This window comes from Heterodontus francisci, chromosome 5, assembly GCF_036365525.1.
Source record: "Heterodontus francisci isolate sHetFra1 chromosome 5, sHetFra1.hap1, whole genome shotgun sequence".
Classification (NCBI taxonomy): domain Eukaryota; kingdom Metazoa; phylum Chordata; class Chondrichthyes; order Heterodontiformes; family Heterodontidae; genus Heterodontus; species Heterodontus francisci.
In genome coordinates, this window is record NC_090375.1 from 106,946,369 (window position 1) to 106,968,566 (window position 22,198).

General features: G+C 43.6%; 1 protein-coding gene across 5 annotated transcripts in view; it reads left to right on the forward strand.

The window, feature by feature from the left end:
* The window catches only part of LOC137369990 (NSFL1 cofactor p47-like), a 61,448-nt gene that overhangs the window by 32,118 nt on the left and 7,132 nt on the right, over window positions 1-22,198 (forward strand). For all 5 annotated transcript variants that reach the window (XM_068031872.1, XM_068031874.1, XM_068031877.1 and 2 more), the window contains 6 exons: window positions 1,679-1,759; window positions 3,753-3,918; window positions 6,317-6,409; window positions 11,749-11,858; window positions 12,428-12,565; window positions 17,955-18,113. In XM_068031872.1, the coding sequence (XP_067887973.1) occupies window positions 1,679-1,759; window positions 3,753-3,918; window positions 6,317-6,409; window positions 11,749-11,858; window positions 12,428-12,565; window positions 17,955-18,113 (747 nt within the window). The remainder of the gene's footprint in view (window positions 1-1,678; window positions 1,760-3,752; window positions 3,919-6,316; window positions 6,410-11,748; window positions 11,859-12,427; window positions 12,566-17,954; window positions 18,114-22,198) is intronic.

Consider the following 22,198-nt stretch of genomic DNA (forward strand, 5'->3'; position numbering starts at 1 on the left):
GCCACTCAGTTTGCTGTTAGCCTGATTGAGCTGTACACCAATATACCTGCAGATCCTTCTCCTGTGTTGTATCCTGGATCAAAAGATCTATTTACTTTAGGTTACGACTCTTGATTTCATAGTATCATTACCTTGCATTTGTCCATATTAGATGCCATTTTCAAGTCAGCAGCTCAGTTTCCTATCTGGATCCCTTGTATTTGGGTGCCAAGAAGTGATTCACCTCCTCCAGGCCGATCAAGGCCCTTAAGTGGCCAATTAACTACCACTTAAGGGCCTCCTCCTGCCACCGCGGGTATTTTTACCCGTGCTGGGCAGACGGCAAAGGCCCAAGAACGTTACCAGGTAAAACCTGGCAGCCTTCTTGTGGGCTTGAGAGGGCCTCCACGGAGGGCCACCCCCGAAGCCCCCACCGCACAACAACTTTTTTCCCGCCCCCCCCCCCACTTGCCTCACCGGGGCCTGGCTGATTGTTCCTGGCAAGGCCCCAAAAAGGTACCTGTGTTCCGGGGGCGTCCTTCACCTTGCTTGCGATTGTTGGGTGTAGTCCCAGCAGTGGCCACTGCTCCCGCTGATTGGCCGGCAGCTCCATTAGGTGGGGCTTGCTGCCTCTTCCCTATTGCTTAAACCTTCCCTCAAATCGCTATCGTATACAAACTCAAACAGATCTATTTCTGCCTCCAGCTCCATATTATTTCAATGCACTGTTAGCTGTGTAGACTAATTAATAAGAGTAGAACAAAATATTACCTGCTAAGTTTGTTATGGAAGTTTTCTACAATATGACATCTGTATACATCAGTTAGTTGTGAATAGTGTATTTCAAGCAAGTAATTAATATGACCATTTTTAATATGATAGTGTATTCATAGGGTTTTGTCCTGATAAGAACACACGATCAGCCATAGTTTGTGTATGAGTTTTTGGAAGCAAATCTATTTGCATAGTTTAGTTTCTATAACCACAGCTTCAAATTCTTGTAAATCGTGTTTAACATTGTTTAATTTGTCAGCCCAATTATGGGTATCTGCTCTTACACATTTTCTCCATGGTTACTGTTTACAGGCCTTATCTATTGCCCTTCTTATCTTTGTGCCCCATTAGAGACAGTGGACATTGGAAAGACATTGGCGTCATGCAAAAGTTGCCCAACAAGTGAAATCATTATTCATTAAAGTTGGTCGTCTTGCATTCTAAAATTCTTGGAAACTGCCAACAACATCATGCATTTATATAACTCCTTTAACTTGGAGGCAAGTTCCTAGGCACTTCACAGAAGTGTAATTAGACAAAAATCGACGTCAAGTCAAAGAAGGAGATATCAGTAGGAGTAACTAAGAGCTTGGTCAAGAGGTAGATTTTAAGCAGAGGAGAGAGGTGGAGAGACAGAGGGGTTTAAGGAGAGAATCTCACAGCTCGGGGCCGAGGAGGCTGAAGGTATGGCTGCCATTGGTGAGGCGAAAGGATTTGGGGATGTACAAGAGATCAGTTTCACGAATACTTTTTCCTTCTGTGAACATTATTAGTTCATTAATTTGTTTAAAGAATTTAAAAATGGAGTTATGCTGTTTGATTAGTGGGATTTAGTTTAAGTGCTAACTTGAAATTTGCATCAGTGATTGTTTTAAATTTATTATCCTAGTGGTTCAAACAATAGATATTCTTTCCTCTATTCTAGTAGTGGTAGTTCCAGAATATCATCCTTGAAAGACCTGAAGAAGGATGAACAGAGTAACAGTGCAGCTGAAGAGGGTCAACGGTAAGAATTATTGACATTTCTGGCAGATTGGAACCTGTTGCACTTGGCAACTGCACCAAGATAATCTTGAATGCCAAATAAATAATCTGACTTAATCATGAAAAAAGATCATGTACCATTTTCCATAAGGTCAATTAACTGTTCCAGAATCATGCTGAGATAGTTTGTGGGACAGATCTGTAGAGATCTAATTAATGGAATTGAATATAATAGCATTCTAATTGAATTTGTATTCAAATGTTTTCTTGCAAAGGACCGCATTAGCTGTTAGTACTGTTTGACAAAGCAAGACAGAGTTATGACCAACACTGTTCATACCAAGTCTAGGGCCAGAATTTTACTGCCTCCTGCCCCCCCCCCATGAGTGAGCTGGTGGAGGAGGGGTGTGGCGTAAAATTCCGATCACCTCCCATCCCTGCGGCAATTTTACACGAGGTGATGGCGGTGAGAAGTGGTCCGCCCGCTCCAGGCCAATCAAGGCCCTTAAGTGGCTGATTGACTGCCACTTAAGGGCTACCTCCCGCCACCACTGGTATTTTTACCCGTGGTAGGCAGATGGCAAAGGTCCATGGGAGGGCTCTCCTGATTGGGCACCCTGTCCCCCACAGAGGGCCACCCCTTAAGCCCCCCACCGCACAACACTCCTTTTGCCCTCCCCCACCCCCAACCAGCCCCACTTGCCTCGCTGGGGCCCGACTGATTGTCCTTGGCAAGGCCCCAAAAAGGTACCTGTGTTCCGGGGGTGTCCTTCACCTTGCTTGCGATGGCTTCGTGTAGTCCCAGCTGTGGCCACCGCAACCGGTGGCACTGTTAGGACTCAGAACTGCTGGCCCCCGATTGGCCGGCAGCTCCATTAGGTGGGACTTGCTGCCTCAAGAAGGTGGAAGTCCCACCCAAGACCAATTAAGGGCCTGGGGAGCGAAAAATCCCAGCATGGCTCCCCAGGCCTGGCAGAGGCAGGTTTGCCCCCAACTTTTTGGCTGGTGGGCAGGGCCTCCTGCCTAATGTTAAATTCCAGCCTAGGTTTCAGCAGATGGCAGTATGGAAAAAATACAAGATATGCCAAACCATGACTTGCCTCTATGAATCTGTGGCAAAATATCTCTCCCCATTACATGATAGCAAACAAGGTCTGAGCCATATTGCTGTCAGCTGCACAGACTAATGGTCTCTAACCTGCCCATAATCCATGAAGTACCACCCAGAATACCCACAATAACAATGTATGAGCAGTCATCCATTACTTTCCTGTTAGCCGAAGTTATAGAACCCACAGCAGACTTCACCACTATTGGCCACAAACCACAATCAGTTGTGAGCCTACACCCACCCAAACTGAGCCTTACTTCTATGCAAGAAAATGTATCTACTGGTCGATGTAAAAGAGCTCATGGCCATTCTTAAGGAAGAGTGGGGACTTCTCCCAACACCTCGGCCAACATTCCTCCCTCGGCCAACACTACCCGAAATCAGCTGAACCAGTCTGTGAGACCTTGCTGGGTACAAATTGCCTGCTGCATTTGTCTATATCATATAAATGTCTATATTTCAAAAGTAAAAGTTGTAAAACACTTTATGAAATCTTCAGAACATAAGACACTATATAAGTGCAAGTTTTTTAATCTATATTCCTCTTTCTTTATTACTTGTATGACTCAGTTGCATAGCGGGCAATGCATTTACCCACTCAAACATTGTTGGAGCTACTTAAGTACATTTCATTGTTTGTGTTTTGTAGGATACTTCAAGCCCTCAGTCAGTAATTGAATTGGATTTACAAGCAGTGAAACATCTAATTTTTCCCTGACGCATTATTTCATAAAAGGAGTACTCTATAATGAAAATGTGAGAAAAAGAGATGTGCACTTTCTTTCTGTTTAGAGAGCAAGGGCAGATGTGATGATAAAAATGCTCACTTGTTAATGTACCTTGTGCTGGTTTTGTTTAGAAAGTAAAGCACTGGTTTCACTCACTGTACATTAATTTTTTTAAGCTTTTATGCAGGTGGATCTGAACACAGCGGCCAGCAGATAGTTGGACCTCCAAACAAAAAGAATCTAAATGAAATTGTGGATGACCTTTTTAAAGGAGCTAAGGAACATGGGGCAGTACCAGTGGATCATTGGACAGGAGATGTCGGAGAGACAAACAGAGCTGTGGTAAGATAATGTGGCAATGTCTGCAGAAGCATTGTGAATTCAGCAGTGTTCTTGCTCTTTTGGAAAGTTACAGCGCTGCATGTTTTTAAAAATAGTAAATATAAATTTTTAATACAAGATGAAAACATTAGAGCTACCATTATCTGCTCTAATTGTGGAGACCTTTCCTGGTGGATATTCAAAACTGGCACATAACCAAGTCTCCAAAATCTGTTTGAAGCTTATGAAACAGCAACATATTTATACAAGTCAAGCATGATACAGATAAGCAAAGAAAAATTATATAGTCTTATTCAACAAGTATAGGAGATGAAATACAAATAAAAAAAATTAAATGTTGGGTTGCACAACATGATAGTGATGTATTGTGCAAGGATCTCTCTCATTAATGTTTGGGAGAAAACTTGGAAGATATTTAAGTATACTATGGACATGAAGGGTCTGTTGCCATTTTCTTAAAAGTATATGTATAAATGTGCAGTGCTTGTTAAAATAACCCTGAAAGAAATTTTAGCTTTTCTTACTCTCTATGGAGGAGAATATCCAAACATGAATGAAAAAATATTGTATTCAGGACAGTATCTCACATGTAAGAGGAAGATGGGGATTGTGGGGACCAGGTGCAACAGTGTTGGTGGGAGAAGATGAGGCAGGCCTGAAGGGTTCTTGCAAAATTTCATTCAAAAGTAATTTATTAATTTTACTGCTTGACAGATAGGTTCCCAAACCCAACTGATTTTTTATGACAAGTGAAACCTGTGATTTGCACTATATAGTACCTTTAATATCCCAAAGAGCTTTCACAGTGAGTTAGTATGGTTAGGGGAAGTGATCAAAGAAAGAGGTCCTTAAGATGCATTTGAAGCTGGAGAGATGTGGCAAGTTGGAATAGTTTAGGATAGGAATTCTGAAGAGCAGTGATATGTTGACTGAGGTTCCCCGCCAATAGTGGATTGGAGGGAGTGCAGGTCCACAGCAGAATTAGTCAGCAGAACGGGAATTGCAAGTAGGAATGCAAGGCTAGAGAGGATTGCACAAAAGTGTTGAGATGAAGCCACGAAAGAATCAGTGAATAAATTCAAGGATTTTGAAACAAATTTGTTGGCATGCAGAGCCAGTGGAGGGAGGTTGACAAGGACAACTGTCTTAGTTAACTAGGACATATTATGGAGTATTGCATGAATTTTCTTTGCAAAGCCTACCCTCAGCCCTATCTGATATAAAAAAAAATGTTTTATTTAAGTCTGAGCGTGACATTGCAACTCCTTGCACGAGACCTTTTGATTGAGAGACCTACTCACTAAGGTAATATAAATAAAGGCCCAGATTTTGCGGTGGTATTGACAGCAATCACTGTCATTACCACACTGAAACAGCCAGCAACTGTGGGCGTCTGCACAGTATAATGTGGAAATCCAGAAGTTGCTGTCAGCCATAATAAGTTCCTCCTTAAATTGTGCTCCTGCCAGAGTGCAATCCCAAAGCTATCAGTGAATTGAAAATTTCCACTTTTACGCTGTTAGTCTTGCTGTAAAACTCCCTTGAAAAGTTACAACTTGTTGAATGAGATGTAACTGGGTTGTTAACAGTGTGTTAAGTTTATAATTACTGATAAACACCCTAATTAGCTCTGAAAATATTATATTTGTGGCATGTCAAATTTCACCATTATGGTAAAATTCTACATTTTTAATTTTTTTTAAAGTTTGGCTTAAGATAGAAGCTAAAGCATTTCACAATCATTTATTTTGCTCTCTGAAAATTTAAATTAAAAGCGAAGGAATTTAGTGCTTTTAACTTCCTGGTTTGCTGTCTGAGAATACTTCAGTGTGATTGGCTATTTACATGGCTTGCTGACATCACTGCTGCTGGGCACCTGGAAATCCCTTGAAATTAAATCAGAAAGTGCTGGAAATACTCAGCAGGTCTGGCTGCTCTGTGGAGACAGAAACAGAGTTAATAATTTTCAGGTCTTTGACCTTTCTTCAGAACTGGCAAAAGTAATGGAAGGTCACAGAACTGAAACGTTAACTCTGTTTCTCTTTTCACAAATGCTGCCAGACCTGCTGAGTATTTCCAGCACTTTGTTTTTATTTCAGATTTCCAGCAGCCACAGTATTTTGCTTTTATTATTGGAGATCCCGTGACTTGTCCCCAAATTTAAACTGCTGTCAGGAAAGGGGAAATACTAGATCTTTGTGGGCAGCTTTCCTTGAGGCCAGTGGCGAGCGCGATTGCTTCACCACTGACTGAATTCGCAGCCTATTGTAGTGTGAAATAAGGTGATGTAGTTACCTACTGAATAAAGTTTTTGAAATTTCCATTACTTTGTATGAATACAGAACAACTCTGATAAATGTGTTCGGATTTTTTGTAAGGTTTCTGGTTTATTTTATAGCCATTCGCTGGTGGTGGATACCGACTGGGAGCATCAACACAAGAACAATCTGAATATGTTTCACAAGATAAAAAACAAGATTCTAGCCTGGATGTAAGTTTTGAGGGTTAATATTCCAGAAAGCAAGTTGGTGAAGGATAGAACTGAAGACAATCTTTACACACTTTTATAAGCATTTACACTTTTATAAGCATTTATTGCAAACACTTCCTAACCTGCCAACCAGAGTTTTATTCTGTGTCTGTTTATAGAGCCACAAGTGAACCCCCAGTTAATGTCCACCACCTGCATACAATTAAACACAATTAGTATACAATTAACAGTAAGAACTAAAGGCTGAAAAAAGTCATCAGGATTGCCTACAGCATAGCTGTATTTTATTACTTGAGCTTGCTTCCATTTGTTGCTTTCCCCCATTCTAGGATTTTACCTGCAATGTTTGTGTCTGCATTCGCAGAAGAATTTTACACTTTTTATATTTACTTGTCTGAACCTGGTTGAGTATACAACTATACTATCTAGTGAAATGAGAACAGAAAGTGCCGGAAATACCCAAATGGTGTGGCAGCATCTGTGCCGAGAGAAACAGCGTTAACATTTCAGATCTAAGACACTTCCTGTTCTCATTTCAGAGTTCCAGCATCTGCAGTATTTTGCTCTTATACTACCTAGTAACTTGTTTATTTTGTCCCAAATTGTCATTTCTAAAAGCTTTCCCACCACTGAGGTTAAACTGACTGACCTATTGTTGCTGGGCTCATCCTTCTACCCTACTTAAACAAGGGTGTAACATTTGCAATTCTCCAGTCCTCTGGCACCACCCCTGTATAGAAACATAGAAAATAGGAGCAGGAGGAGGCCCTTCGAACCTGCTGCGCCATTCATTATGATCATGGCTGATCATCCAACTCAGTAACCTGTTCCTGCTTTCCCCCCATATCCTTTGATCCCTTTTGTTCTTGAAAACATACAATGTTTTGGCCTCAACTGCTTTCTGTGGTAGTGAATTCCACAGGCTCACCACTCTCTGGGTGAAGTATTTCTCCTCATCTCAGTCCTAAAAGGTTTGCTCCTGGTTCTGGATTCCCCCACCATCGGGAACATCCTTCCTGTATCTACCCTGTCAAGTCCTGTTATAATTTTATAGGTTTCTCTGAGATCCCCCTCACTCTTCTGAACTCCAGCAAATATAATCCTAACCGACTCAGTCTCTCCTCATACGTCAATCCTGCCATCCCGGGAATCAGTCTGGTAAACCTTCACTGCACTCCCTCAATAGCAAGAACATCCTTCCTCAGATAAGGAGACCAAAACTGCACACAATATTCCAGGTGTGGCCTCACCAAGGCCCTGTATAATTGCAGCAAGACATCCCTACTCCTGTACTCGAATCCTCTCGCTATGAAGGCCAACACACCATTTGTCTTTTTTACCACCTGTTGCACCTGCATGCTTACCTTCAGCAGCTGATGTACGAGAACACCCAGGTCTCACTGCATATTCCCCTCTCTGTTTATAGCCATTCAGATAATCTGCCTTCCTGTTTTTGCTACCAAAGTGGATAACCTCACATTTATCCACACTATACTGCATCTGCCATGCATTAGCCCATTCACTCACCTTGTCCAAATCACCCTGAAGCCTCTCTGCATCCTCCTCACAACTCATCCTCCCACCTGTGTTGTGTCATCTGCAAATTTGGAGATATTACATTTAGTTCCCTCATCCAAATCATTAATATATATTGTGAATAGCTGGAGTCCTAGCACCGATCCCTGCGGTACCCCACTAGTCACTGCCTGCCATTCGGAAAAAGACCCATTTATTCCTACTCTTTGTTCCGTGTCCGCCAACCAGTTTTCTATCCATTGCAATACACTACCCCCAATCCCCTGTGCTTTAATTTTACATACTAATCTCTTATGTGGGACTTTGTCGAAAGCCTTCTGAAAGTCCAAATAAACCAGATCCACTGGCTCCCCCTCATCAACTCTACTAGTTACATCCTCAAAGAATTCTAGTAGATTTGTCAAGCATGATTTCCTTTTCGTAAATCCATGCTGAATTTATCCGATTCTACCACTGTTCTCCAAGTGCTCTGCTATAAAATCTTTGATAATGGACTCTAGAATTTTCCCCACTACCGACGTCATGCTGACTGGTCTATAATTCCCTGTTTTCTTTCTACCTCCCTTTTTAAATAGTGGGGTTACATTAGCTACCCTCCCATCTGTAGGAACTGTTCCAGAGTCTATAGAATCTTGGAAGATATCCACCAATGCATCCACTATTTCTAGGGCCACTTCCTTAAGTACTCTGGGATGTAGATTATCAGGCCCTGGGATTTATCTGCCTTCAATCCCATCAATTTCCCCAACACCATTTCTCTACTAATACTGATTTCCTTCAGTTCTTCTCTCTCACTAAACCCTGTGTTCCCCAACATTTCTGGTATGATATTTGTGTCCTCCTTTGTGAAGGCAGAACCAAAGTATGCATTTAGTTGGTCAGCTATTTCTTTGTTCCCCATAATAAATTCCCCTGTTTCTGACTGTAAGGGACCTACATTTGTCTTCATTGATCTTTTTCTCTTTAATCTTTTACCTATAGAAACTTTTACAGTCAGTTTTTATGTTCCCCGCAAGCTTACTCTCGTACTCTATTTTCCCCTTCTTAATCAATCCCTTGGTCCTCCTTTGCTGAATTCTAAACTGCTCCCAATCCTCAGGTCTGTTGTTCTGGCAATTTTGTATGCCTCTTCCTTGGATCTTATGCCATCTCTAATTTCCCTTGTAAGCCACGGTTTGGCTACCTTTCCCGTTTTACTTTTGCGCCAGACAGGAATAAACAATTGTTGCAGTTCGTCCATGCACTGTTTGAATGTTTGCCATTGCCTATCCACTGTAATCCCTTTCAGTAATGTTTCCCAATCCATCATAGCCAACTCGTGCCTCATATCTTGGTAGTTTGCTTTATTAAGATTCAGGACCCTAGTCTCAGAATCAACAACGTCGCTCTCCATCTTGATGAAGAATTCTATCATATTATGGTCACTCATCCCCAAGGGGTCTTGCACAATTATTCCTCTCTCATTACACAATACCCAGTCTAGGATGGCCTGTTCTCTAGTTGGTTCCTCAACGTATTGGTCCAGAAAACCATCCCATATACACTCCATGAATTCCTCCTCTACGGTATTGTGACTAATTTGATTTGCCCAATCTATATGCAGATTAAAGTCACCCATAATTACAGATATTCCTTTATCGCATGCTTCTCTAATTTCCTGTTTAATACCATTCCCAACATCACCACTACAGTTTGGGGGTCTATATACAACCCCCACTAACGTTTGTTGCCCCTTAGTGTTTCTCAGCTCTACCCATACAGATTCCACATCGTCAGAGCTAATATCCTTCCTCACTATTGCATTAATTTCCTCTTTAACCAGCAATGCAACTCCATCGCCTTTTACTTTTTGTCTGTCCTTCCGAAATACTGAATACCCCTGGATGTTCATTTCCCCTCTCTGGTCACCCTGCAGCCATGTCTCCGTAATTCTGACTATATCATACCCGTTTACATCTATTTGCGTGATTAATTCATCCACTTTATTGCGAATGCTCTGCGCGTTAAGGCACAAAGCCTTAAGGCTTGTCCTTTTAACATTACTTATCCCCTTCCCACTATTTTTCACTGTGGCCCTGTTTGATTCTGGCCCATCACTTTTCTTATTCCCCTTACTGTCTTTTGTTCTTGTCTTTGATCCCCCCCTCCTTTGACTCCTTGCAAAGGTTCCCATCCCCCTGCCATTTTAGTTTAAACCCTCCCCAACCACTCTAGTAAATACTTCCCCTAGGGCATCAGTCCCGGTCCTGCCCAGGTGTAACCTGTCCAGTTTGTGCTTCCCCAAGAACCGGTCCCAATGCCCCGGGAATCTAAAACCCTCCCCTTCACACCATCTTTTCAGCCACGTATTCATCTGGTATATCTTGCTATTTCTATTCTGACTAGCACCTGGCACTGATTAGTAATCCTGAGATCACTACCTTTTGAGGTCCTACTTTTCAACTTCCTCCTTAACTCCCTATATTCTGCTTTTAGGACCTCATCCTTTTTTTTTACCTACGTTGTTTGTACCAATGTGTACCACGACCACTGGCTGTTCACCCTCCCCCTTCAGAATGTCCTGTAACTGCTCTGAGACATCCTTGACCCCATCACCAGGGAAGCAACATACCATCCTGGAGTCTCGTTTGCGGCCACAGAAACGCCTATCTATTCCTCTTGCAATTGAATCCCCTATAACTATTGCATTCCCACAGTTTTTACTCCTCCCCTGTGCAGCAGAGCCAACCGTGGTGCAACGAATTTGGCTGTTGCTGCTTTCCCTTGAGAGGCCATTCCCCCCAACAGTATCCAAAGCAGCATATCTGTTTTGCAGGGGAATAGCCGCAGGAAATTCCTGCAATGCCTGCCTAGTCCTCTTGCTGTGCCTGGTGGTCACCCATTCCCTTCTTGCCTGTGGAGTCTAAGCCTGTGGTGTGACCACCTCTCTATACGTGCTATCCACGACACTTTCCGCCTTGCGGATGCTCCACAGTGTCCCAGCTGCCGCTCCAGCTCTGAAACCCAGGCTTCCAGGAGCTGCAGCTGGAGACGCTTCCTGCACACATGCTGGTCCCAGGCACTGGAAATGTTCCCGTCTTCCCACATAGAGCACGAGGAGCACACCGTGACTTTGAGCTCTCCTGCCATGACTTAACTCTTTAAATTAAACCTTTTGGAAGATGCTTAATATCAGTTACTCTTTGGCCCTTCTTCCCTGGTCCTCATTACTACAGAACTCCCTAAAAGACACCACCTACTATATATGAAAATAAACTGTAGACCTTTCTTACCTTAGTTACGAAGCCAGCTATTTAGAGCTATTCCCTAACAGCAGTTACTCACCAATCAATCACCTTGCAGCTTTCCTGTGATGTCACTGTTGACTTTTTTTTCAAAATTCCACATGCCTGGACTGCTCTCACACAGTCTGACTGCTCTCCGCTCCCTGTGCCGGTCCCACTCAATCTCACTCCTTCCCGCTGCCGCTGCACTTTTAAACTATGCCAGTCTCACTCCTCCTTGCTGTACTTTTAAACTGTGCCGGTATCTAAGGAGGATTGGAAGATTATGGACAGTGCGCCCCAATTCCCATCCTTACTTTCTTCAGTATTCTTGGAAGCATCTCATCCAGTCCCGGTGACTTATCAACTTTTAGTGCAGCCTACTGTTTATCAACGAAAGAAAGCAAAGCTAATCAAATTATTTTTCTGCTTTTTTTAAATATGGAAGAGATCGTGATGAATAGACTTGCTCATTAATTTATATGCCCTTGTGTTCTTTTCTGATCAACTTGTGTGAAATATGTGTGTTATTCTTGATAGGTTCAGATTTTGCTGAAGCTATGGAAAAATGGCTTCAGTCTGGATGATGGAGAACTCCGAACCTACTCAGACCCCACAAATGCTGAGTTTCTGGAATCCATTAGCAGAGGGTAAGATGCTATTAATACCTTAATGCTGACTTTTCAAAAGGTAATCCAAATTACTTGAATATTTTTTGCAATAAATTCACTGACGTGTTTTCAATGAGCTGTTACTTTGAGACAGGCTTGAACACAGTACAAAAGCAGATTGAATCTTCAGAGCTTTACTCAGAGCAGAAATATAATCTGTGCAATTTGGTCTCTGCCTTGCATGTCTTATCTGTTTATTGTGTACACTGTCTGTATCTTGCACATGCTCTGTGTTAAGTCTACCTCTCTCCACTATTGCTTGCTGTCTGTCTTGTACACACTAATTCTCACAGCTGTTTTAGTTTTCCTCTTGCTCTACTGATTCTCCCCTTCATCCTTTTTTTTCTTCTCCTATCCTTCCTCTTGTCCTTTCAGTTCTTCTACCCTCCTTTCCTACTCCACTCCTTCCATCTTCCCTTGCCCTCTTTCCTGCTCCTCAATCATGCATTCTAACTTTATTCCCTTTTTGCATTTATACAACCGCTCTAAGCCTGTTGTTTAAATTTCATTTTATTTAGTCGTGTTTTTGTGTGCATTGTTCCTTCCAGCGAGATTCCCGTTGAGCTGCAAAAATTGGTCCATGGAAATCAAGTAAGTTTGGATATGGAGGACCACAGAAGTGAAGAATATTTGAAGCACAAATTGAAGTTCAAGGCATTTTCTGGAGATGGACAGAAACTGGGAAGGTAGGGAAATGAGTATAAGGTGGCTTGATGGTCCATGCAGTAGGTTTGCCAATTGAAAATGTCATCATTTACTGGATTTAAGCATGCCTGTTTACAAACTACTCTTGTGTAAACTAAAAATCAAAATGGCAACAAGCCTACCAAGCTTTTAGCCCTTGAAAAGATATATACAGTTGACATCGGTAAATAAAGGCTCAAATCTGGATTTTGTTTTTAAGACCACAAGCTGGGCAGCACATTCTAAACGTTCTCTGTGTGGGATAGTTAACATCGAATGTACCTTTCACCTTCCCTTTTCTGAGATTTATCCCATGGCCATCCCTTTGCTGGTGTTCCTGGTGCCACAGTGAGCAATTTCTAAGGGTTCAACCCTTACAAGAAGGGTGAACCATCAACCAGAGTGTTCTACTTGTTTGATATCTCATGGCTTCTAACATAGAAACATAGAACATTACAGCGCAGTACAGGCCCTTCGGCCCTCGATGTTGCGCCGACCTGTGAAACCATCTGACCTACACTATTCCATTTTCATCCATATGTCTATCCAATGACCACTTAAATGCCCTTAAAGTTGGCGAGTCTACTACTGTTGCAGGCAGGGCGTTCCACGCCCCTACTACTCTCTGAGTAAAGAAACTACCTCTGACATCTGTCTTATATCTATCACCCCTCAACTTAAAGCTATGTCCCCTCATGTTTGCCATCACCATCCAAGGAAAAAGACTCTCACTATCCACCCTATCTAACCCTCTGATTATCTTATATGTCTCTATTAAGTCACCTCTCCTCCTCCTCCTCTCCAACGAAAACAACCTCAAGTCCCTCAGCCTTTCCTCGTAAGACCTTCCCTCCATACCAGGCAACATCCTAGTAAATCTCCTCTGCACCCTTTCCAAAGCTTCCACATCCTTCCTATAATGCGGTGACCAGAACTGCACGCAATACTCCAGGTGTGGCCGCACCAGAGTTTTGTACAGCTGCAGCATGACCTCGTGGCTCCGAAACTCGATCCCCCTACTAATAAAAGCTAACACACCATATGCCTTCTTAACAGCCCTATTAACCTGGGTGGCAACTTTCAGGGATTTATGTACCTGGACACCAAGATCTCTCTGCTCATCTACACTACCAAGAATCTTCCCATTAGCCCAGTACTCTGCATTGCTGTTACTCCTTCCAAAGTGAATCACCTCACACTTCTCCGCATTAAACTCCATTTGCCATCTCTCAGCCCAGCTCTGCAGCCTATCTATGTCCCTCTGTAACCTACAACATCCTTCGGCACTATCCACAACTCCACCGACCTTCGTGTCATCCGCAAATTTACTAACGCACCCTCTACACCCTCATCCAGGTCATTTATAAAAATGACAAACAGCAGTGGCCCCAAAACTGATCCTTGCGGTACACCACTAGTAACTGAACTCCAGGATGAACATTTGCCATCAACCACCACCCTCTGTCTTCTTTCAGCTAGCCAATTTCTGATCCAAAGCACTAAATCGCCTTCAATCCCATACTTCCGTATTTTCTGCAATAGCCTACCGTGGGGAACCTTATCAAACGCCTTACTGAAATCCATATACACCACATCAACGGCTTTACCCTCATCCACCTGTTTGGTCACCTTCTCAAAAAACTCAATAAGGTTTGTGAGGCACGACCTACCCTTCACAAAACCGTGCTGACTATCTCTAATGAACTTATTCTTTTCAAGATGATTATAAATCCTATCTCTTATAACCTTTTCCAACATTTTACCCACAACCGAAGTAAGGCTCACAGGTCTATAATTACCAGGGCTGTCTCTACTCCCCTTCTTGAACAAGGGGACATCATTTGCTATCCTCTAGTCTTCCGGCACTATTCCTGTCGACAATGACGACATAAAGATCAAGGACAAAGGCTCTGCAATCTCCTCCCTGTCTTCCTAGAGAATCCTAGGATAAGTCCCATCTGGCCCAGGGGACTTATCTATTTTCACACTTTCCAAAATTGCTAACACCTCCTCCTTGTGAACCTCAATCCCATCTAGCCTAGTCGTCTGTATCTCAGTATTCTCCTCGACAAAATTTTCTTTCTCTACTGTAAATACTGACGAAAAATATTCATTTAACGCTTCCCCTATCTCCTCTGATTCCACACACAACTTCCCACTACTATCCTTGATTGGCCCTAATCTAACTCTAGTCATTCTTTTATTCCTGATGTACCTATAGAATGCCTTAGGGTTTTCCTTGATCCTATCCGCCAATGACTTCTCGTGTCCTCTCCTCGCTCTTCTTGGCTCTCCCTTTAGATCCTTCCTGGCTAGCTTGTAACTCTCAAGCGCCCTAACTGAGCCTTCACGTCTCATCCTAACATAAGCCTTCTTCTTCCTCTTGACAAGCGCTTCAACTTCTTTTGTAAACCACGGCTCCCTCGCTCGACAACTTCCTCCCTGCCTGACAGGTACATACTTATCAAGGACACGCAGTAGCTACTCCCTGAATAAGCTCCACATTTCGATTGTGCCCATCCCCTGCAGTTTCCTTCCCCATCCTACGCATCCTAAATCTTGCCTAATCGCATCATAATTTCCTTTCCCCCAGCTATAATTCTTGCCCTGTGGTATACACCTGTCCCTGCCCATTGCTAAGGTAAACCTAACCGAATTGTGATCACTATCACCAAAGTGCTCACCTACATCTAAATCTAACACCTGGCCGGGTTCATTACCCAGTACCAAATCCAATGTGGCATCGCCCCTGGTTGGCCTGTCTACATACTGTGTCAGAAAACCCTCCTGCACACACTGGACAAAAACTGACCCATCTAAAGTACTCTAACTATAGTATTTCCAGTCAATATTTGGAAAGTTAAAGTCCCCCATAACAACTACCCTGTTACTCTCGCTCCTGTCGAGAATCATCTTCGCTATCCTTTCCTCTACATCTCTGGAACTATTCGGAGGTCTATAGAAAACTCCCAACAGGGTGACCTCTCCTCTCCTGTTTCTAACCTCGGCCCATACTACCTCAGTAGACGAGTCCTCAAACGTCCTTTCTGCCGCCGTAATACTCTCCTTGATTAACAATGCCACACCCCCCCCTTTTTTACCATCTTCTCTGTTCTTACTGAAACATCTAAATCCCGGAACCTGCAACATCCATTCCTGTCCCTGCTCTACCCATGTCTCCGAAATGGCCACAACATCGAGATCCCAGGTACCAACCCATGCTGCAAGCTCACCCACCTTATCCGGATGCTCCTGGCGTTGAAGTAGACACACTTTAAACCAAGTTCTTGCTTGCCAGTGCCCTCTTGCGTCCTTGTAACCTTATCCCTGACCTCACTACTCTCAACATCCTGTACACTGGAACTACAATTTAGGTTCCCATCCCCCTACTGAATTAGTTTAAACCCCCCCCGAAGAGCACTAGCAAATCTACCCCCCCAGTATATTGGTACCCCTCTGGTTCAGGTGAAGACCATCCTGTTTGTAGAGGTCCCACCTACCCCAGAAAGAGCCCCAATTATCCAGGAAACCAAAACCCTCCCTCCTACACCATCCCTGCAGCCACGTGTTCAACTCCTCTCTCTCCCTATTCCTCGCTTCGCTAGCATGTGGCACGGGCAACAACCCAGAGATAACAACTCTGTTTGTTCTCGCTCTAAGCTTCCACCCTAGCTCCCTGAATTTCTGCCTTAAATCCCCATCTCTCTTCCTACCTATGTCGTGGTGCCTATGTGGACCACGACTTGGGGCTGCTCCCCCTCCCCCTTAAGGATCCCAAAAACACGATCCGAGACATCACGAACCCTGGCACCTGGGAGGCAACACACCAACCATGAGTCTCTCTCGTTCCCACAGAACCTCCTATCTGTTCCCCTAACTATGGAGTCCCCAATGACTAATGCTCTGCTCCTCTTCCCCCTTCCCTTCTGAGCAACAGGGACAGACTCTGTGCCAGAGACCTGTACCCCATTGCTTACCCCTGGTAAGTCGTCCCCCCCAACAGTATCCAAAACGGTATACCTGTTGTTGAGGGAAACGGCCACAGGGGATCCCTGCACTGCCTGCTGGTTCCCTCTCCTTCCCCTGACGGTAACCCATCTACCTACTTCTCTTACCTGAGGTGTGACTACCTCCCCATAACTCCTCTCAATAACCCCCTCCGCCTCCCGAATGATCCGAAGTTCATCCAGCTCCAGTTCCCTAACGCGGTTCTCGGAGCTGGAGTTGGGTGCACCTCCCGCAGAAGTGGTCCCTGCCGTTCACAATGGGATCAGCCAGCTCCCACATCATACAGCTACAGCACATCACCTGCCCAGCCATTTCTACTTAGTTCATTACTTTATTAATTTATATAAATTTATGAGCTAAATACTTTGATTCTTCTCTGCTGTGGTCTTTTTCAAATAACCAATTAATAGATAAGTCAAAAAAGTAAAAGAAGGAAGTAAATTTTTACCAATCACACGATACAGAAGAAATAAAATAAAAAGTTTACCTTATCAACACACCATAGTCCTTTTTTTTTGGTTAGAGGAGGAGGGTGGGTGGGAGACACTACACGTGTAGTGTCTCGGGTTCAGCCACTGCCCAAATATTTAGGTTTTGACTTACCCAGCAGTCCCCTGGTCCTCTGAAACAAAAGGGAATTAACTTTACTGAAACTGACCTCCCAGCTGATAGTTCGCTCCGCACTCTCCGCTTCTGAAAAAGCTGCTGCAACCAAAAGCTGGCAAAAAGGGAGCATTGGTGGATGTGAGAGCAGATCTTTATCCATTCTCAACAACAAATGTTTCTTTCATTCACTCGTGAAATGTGAGCATTGCCTGCAAGGCCAGCACTTATTGACCATCCCAAATTACCATTGAGAAGGTAATGGTGAGCTGTCGCCTTGAACTGCTGCAGTCCATGTGGTAAAGGTACTCCCAAAATACTGTTAGGTAGCGAGTTCCAGGATTTTGTCGCAGCGGCTATGGAGGAATGGCGATGTATTTCTAAGTCAGGATGATGTGTGACCTGGAGGTGGTGATGTTTCCTTGTGTCTGCTGTCCTTGTCCTTCTGTGGGTGGAGCTTGCAGGTTTGGGGGGTGCTGTTGAAGACGGCTTGGTGAGTTGCTGCACTGTATCTTTTAGATGGTACAAACTGCAGATATGGTAAATTGATAGTGGACAGCATGAATGTTTAAGGTTGTAGATGGGGTATTAATTTGAAGTAAGATTGACCTAGACTTGGGAATTAACAGTATTTGAAAGAATAAATTCAGTATTTGAAGTGCTTGAAATAGATGATAAATATAGTTTTTCTAGTGTATTGTTTCCCATGTTATAGCTAAACTAGGCAATGTCTTTACTTTTGGCAATGATGAATTGTACGCTTTTCTCCCTTTTGCATAGCCCTACTCCAACAATAGTTAGTACACCATCTTCTCCTGAAGAGGAGTTCAAATATTTTGTTAATATTGTGAATATAAATGATTCTGAGCCAACAACCAACATTCAGATTCGTCTAGCAGATGGAAGTCGTTTGGTGCAGAAATTCAATCAAGCTCATAGGTAAGAAATGATATGGGTCTCACTTTATGATACCGCAGTGTCCCTTTTCATGTGTTCACACACATCCACAAGCATACTAATAGCTGTGATACCTAACCTGCAATTTAGCTTCGTCGTAGCACTTTTGCAACCAAGATTATGGATGCAAGCAACACTACAGGACATTAGTACATAATCAGGGATGATACTCCAGTACAGCACTGAGGCAGTTCTGCATTGATGTCTTTGGAATTGGCCATTAAACATCCTCACTATCTGTAAGTAAAAGATCCTGTAGCACTATTTGAAGAAAAGCAAGGAGTTCTGATGACCTTGCTAAAGTTTATCCTTTAACTAGCACTACCAAAGCAGATTAACTGGTCACTTATCTATATTTGCTGTTTGTGGGACCTGGCTGGGGAAAATTGGTTGCTATGTTTGCCTACAAAACATTGGCTTTGTTTAAAAATAACAAAATGCAGTAGGCTATGAATCTAGTAGGGTATTAAATGTACACTATACCTTTGTTAGATTATCACACTTTGGGTCCAAGCTAAGTATGCCTTTAAAATGAGGTATGCAGTATAGTAAGTATCTGGCATCCAGTCATGATTCCTTTGCTCAAGTGGCCATCTGCCATTTGTCTGTTCACATGAACACCTGCATACATCCTCTGATGGGAGATTTTAAGAATGTGTGAAGAGCAGAGTGGTTTAGTCTGAGAACCAACGCTCAGTTTTGGTTTTGCCAGGGCTACTTGGCTCCAGACCTCATTACAGCCTTGGTCCAAACATGGACAAAAGAGCTGAATTCAAGAGGTGAGGTGAGAGTGATTGCCCTTGACATCAAGGCAGCATTTGACAAGTATGACATCAAGGAGCCCGAACAAAAATGGAGTCAGTGGGAATGAAGGGGAAAACTCTCCACTGGTTGGAGTCATGTCTAGCACAAAGGAAGATGGTTGTTGGAGGCCAAACATCTAAGCCCCAGTAGGAGTTCCTAAGATCAGATGTGGGGATGTTAATTGATGATTGTAGTATTCACCATTCGGAACTCCTCAGATACAGAAGCAGTCCGTGTTCCCGTGCAGCAAGACCTGGACAACATTCAGGCTTGGGCTGATAAGTGGCAAGTGACATTCGCGCCACACACGTGCCAGGCATTGACCATCTCCAACAAAAGAGAATCTAACCGTCTGCCCTTGACATTCAGCGGCGTTATCATCACTGAACCACCTCCCACTATCAACATCCTGGGGGTTACCATTGACCAGAAACTTAACTGGACCAGCCACATAAATATTGTGGCTGCAAGAGCAGGTCAGAGGCTGGGAATTCTGCAGCGACTATCTCACCTCCTGACTCCCAGAAGCCTGTCCACCATTTACAAGGCACAGGTCAGGAGTGTGATGGAATACTCTCCACTTGCCTGGATGAGTGCAGCTCCAACAACACTCAGGAATTTCAACACTATCCAGGGCGAAGCAGCCACTTGATCAGCACCTTATCCACTAACTTAAACATTCACTCCCTCCACCACTGTCACACAGTGGCAGCAGTATGTACCTTCTACAAGATGTACTGCAGCAACTAACAAACCGTCTTTGACAGCACCTTCCAAATTCACGACCTCTACCACCTAGAAGGACAAGTGCAACAGGAGCCTTGGCATGCCACCACCTGCAAGATTCCACCCCGCCCCCCACGCCCCCCCACCAAACCCCGAAGTCACACATCATCCTTACTTGGAAATATACCACCATTCCCCCAATGTCATTGGGTCAAAATTCTGGATCTCCCTTCCTAGCAGAAATGTTGGTGTACCTACACCAGATGACTTGCAGCAGTTCAAGAAGGCGGCTCAATACCACCTTCTCGAGGGCAGTTAGGGACAGGCAATAAATGCTGGCCTTGCCAGCGATGCTCACATCCCAGGAAAAAAATTTTAAAAGTAGGTTTGTCTGGTCGGATAACCAGCACATTCCCCCCTCTGTGCGATCTTGTTGGAGGCGTGGTCAACGCGACAGTGGCTGGCCACCCAGCAGTGGCAGGCAGTTAATTAGGCTTATTAAAGGGCCAATTGGAGAAATGGTTGTGGTGCCGCCCGGATCTTCCCGATTTGTGGACAGACCCCCTGATGAGGCAGGAGCCTGGCAGGTAAATGGCAGCTGCCTCCCGGCAGCAGGCCAGAGAGCCAATGGCACCTCCTCTTAATCACCCCAGCATGGAGCCATTAGGATGAGAGGGCCATGCCCATGGACAGTGGCCATAGACCATCCTATGGAGGGCTTCCCCCTCCATGCTGATGGCCTGAAAGCAGTGGCCCTGACTCAGTTTTAAATTTTTGGAATGTTGCAGCGAGCATCTCCGAGTAGAGGTGCGCTCGTGGTCTGCCTGCCTCAGCAGCGCCCACTTCTCCTGGTGTGGCTACAGTCATCCAGAGTTTCGAGCCCGCTGGGTTTCCCATCTTGGGAACCCACCCACTGTCCTTAATTGGATGGTGAGGGAGGAGAAAGCCTCTTAATTGACTACCTCTCATAAGATCGCAGTCATGTGGTCAGCTGACACCATTGGGGTCAGGACCTGTGTTTGTTCCCAATGGCATAAAGCTTTCAAAGACAGTAAAATTCTGCCCACAGAGTATAAACCAGGAAGTATAAATTAGATTTAAATCGAGTGGAAAGACAAATAGGATAGAAAGATGAGACGAACAGAAAAGGGGAAAAAAAACTAAAATCTCCAACAAAAATTAACTTCCAAAGGAATGAGGCTCCACGCTTCTAAATAAAATTTTCAGGGCCATTGGTTGTTTCTAAGTAATTATCACTTATCATGCCTTTAAAAATTCGCTTATTTCTGACTACACCAGCCCGAAGTACCCCAGTCTCATGCAGTTGCATGTATTTCAATGCCGAGTCTATTGGCCAGGTTCTGTTATCGCATAGCCTGTGAAGGAGTAGGGCAACTCGGACAGCAACTTCCAGATTTCTGCGTTTAACTGCATCAGCAGTCTAGAGGTGGTTGTCCAATTTACTCCAAAATAACAGTGAGCACTGACAGCATCGCTGTTATTAACACTAAATCTGGGCCTTTGTTTCCTGTATGTCTCCTCCCTATTCCCAGAAACTTCCACAAGATTCAAGCAATGATGATTATGATGAGCCGTTGCTCGTCAGAAACAGTCGATCACAGAGCATTGGCTAACAGTTGATAATCAGTCTCTGTTTCATAGATGGTAGCATTTCTCCCAATTCCCAGGTCATATCCTCTACCCACTTACAGTTCATAGCATGGTGAAGAAGATTTGTTTCCTCGAGGAGAGGGGATGGAAGTTATTTTACATTTGAAAACTATTCAAAAACACCGTGCACCCTTAAAACACGTGCGTTAATTGTGTTCATATTTGCCGTACAACGTGCGTCTGTAAGTTCTGCCATTTGCAGCATCTGTAATTTGTTGTTTTTATAATAACAGATGATGTCTAGGAACTTGTCTATTAATCTGTTTTATATTCTCAAATGAAAGAAGTTTATTAAATCTTGTTCAGAGGTTGTTTGTATCCAAGTTATACCTCTGATTATGCTGTTTAATGATCTGAACAAGTTACTTGAATAACTATTTTATCACATTACTTTATCAAATAATTAATGGACATTTCCTTCTAGTAGTTTTTAAGCAATGAACTGACTGCCTCAAATATCAGGCATGCCTTTATTTCGCCCTGTGTACACATTGTATGCCAAAATATGTGCCCCAAATGTGGAAAAGTTGCTCTAATTGAGGGATTTCAGTACTGGAGAATGGAATATCTTTCCACTCTGCATCCAGTATCCTCTTCACCCACTCCCAAACCAGCTGTTTAGGTGCAAGTAAACTCTGTTTACTATGACACAACAATATGTCACTGCCCCAGACTCAAAATAAATTTCTCCTTTTCCCTTTACGCTATTGTGATATTTTGTGTCCCCACTACAGTCGTCCCTTTAGTCCCTTTTCATGAGACTGATAGTAGTGCAGTTTTTTAATATGTGATGTCACCTATTTGACCTGCCTGCTCCTGCACAATATGAAGGGTGCAACGCCCTTGAGAAAATGGTAATTTTATGC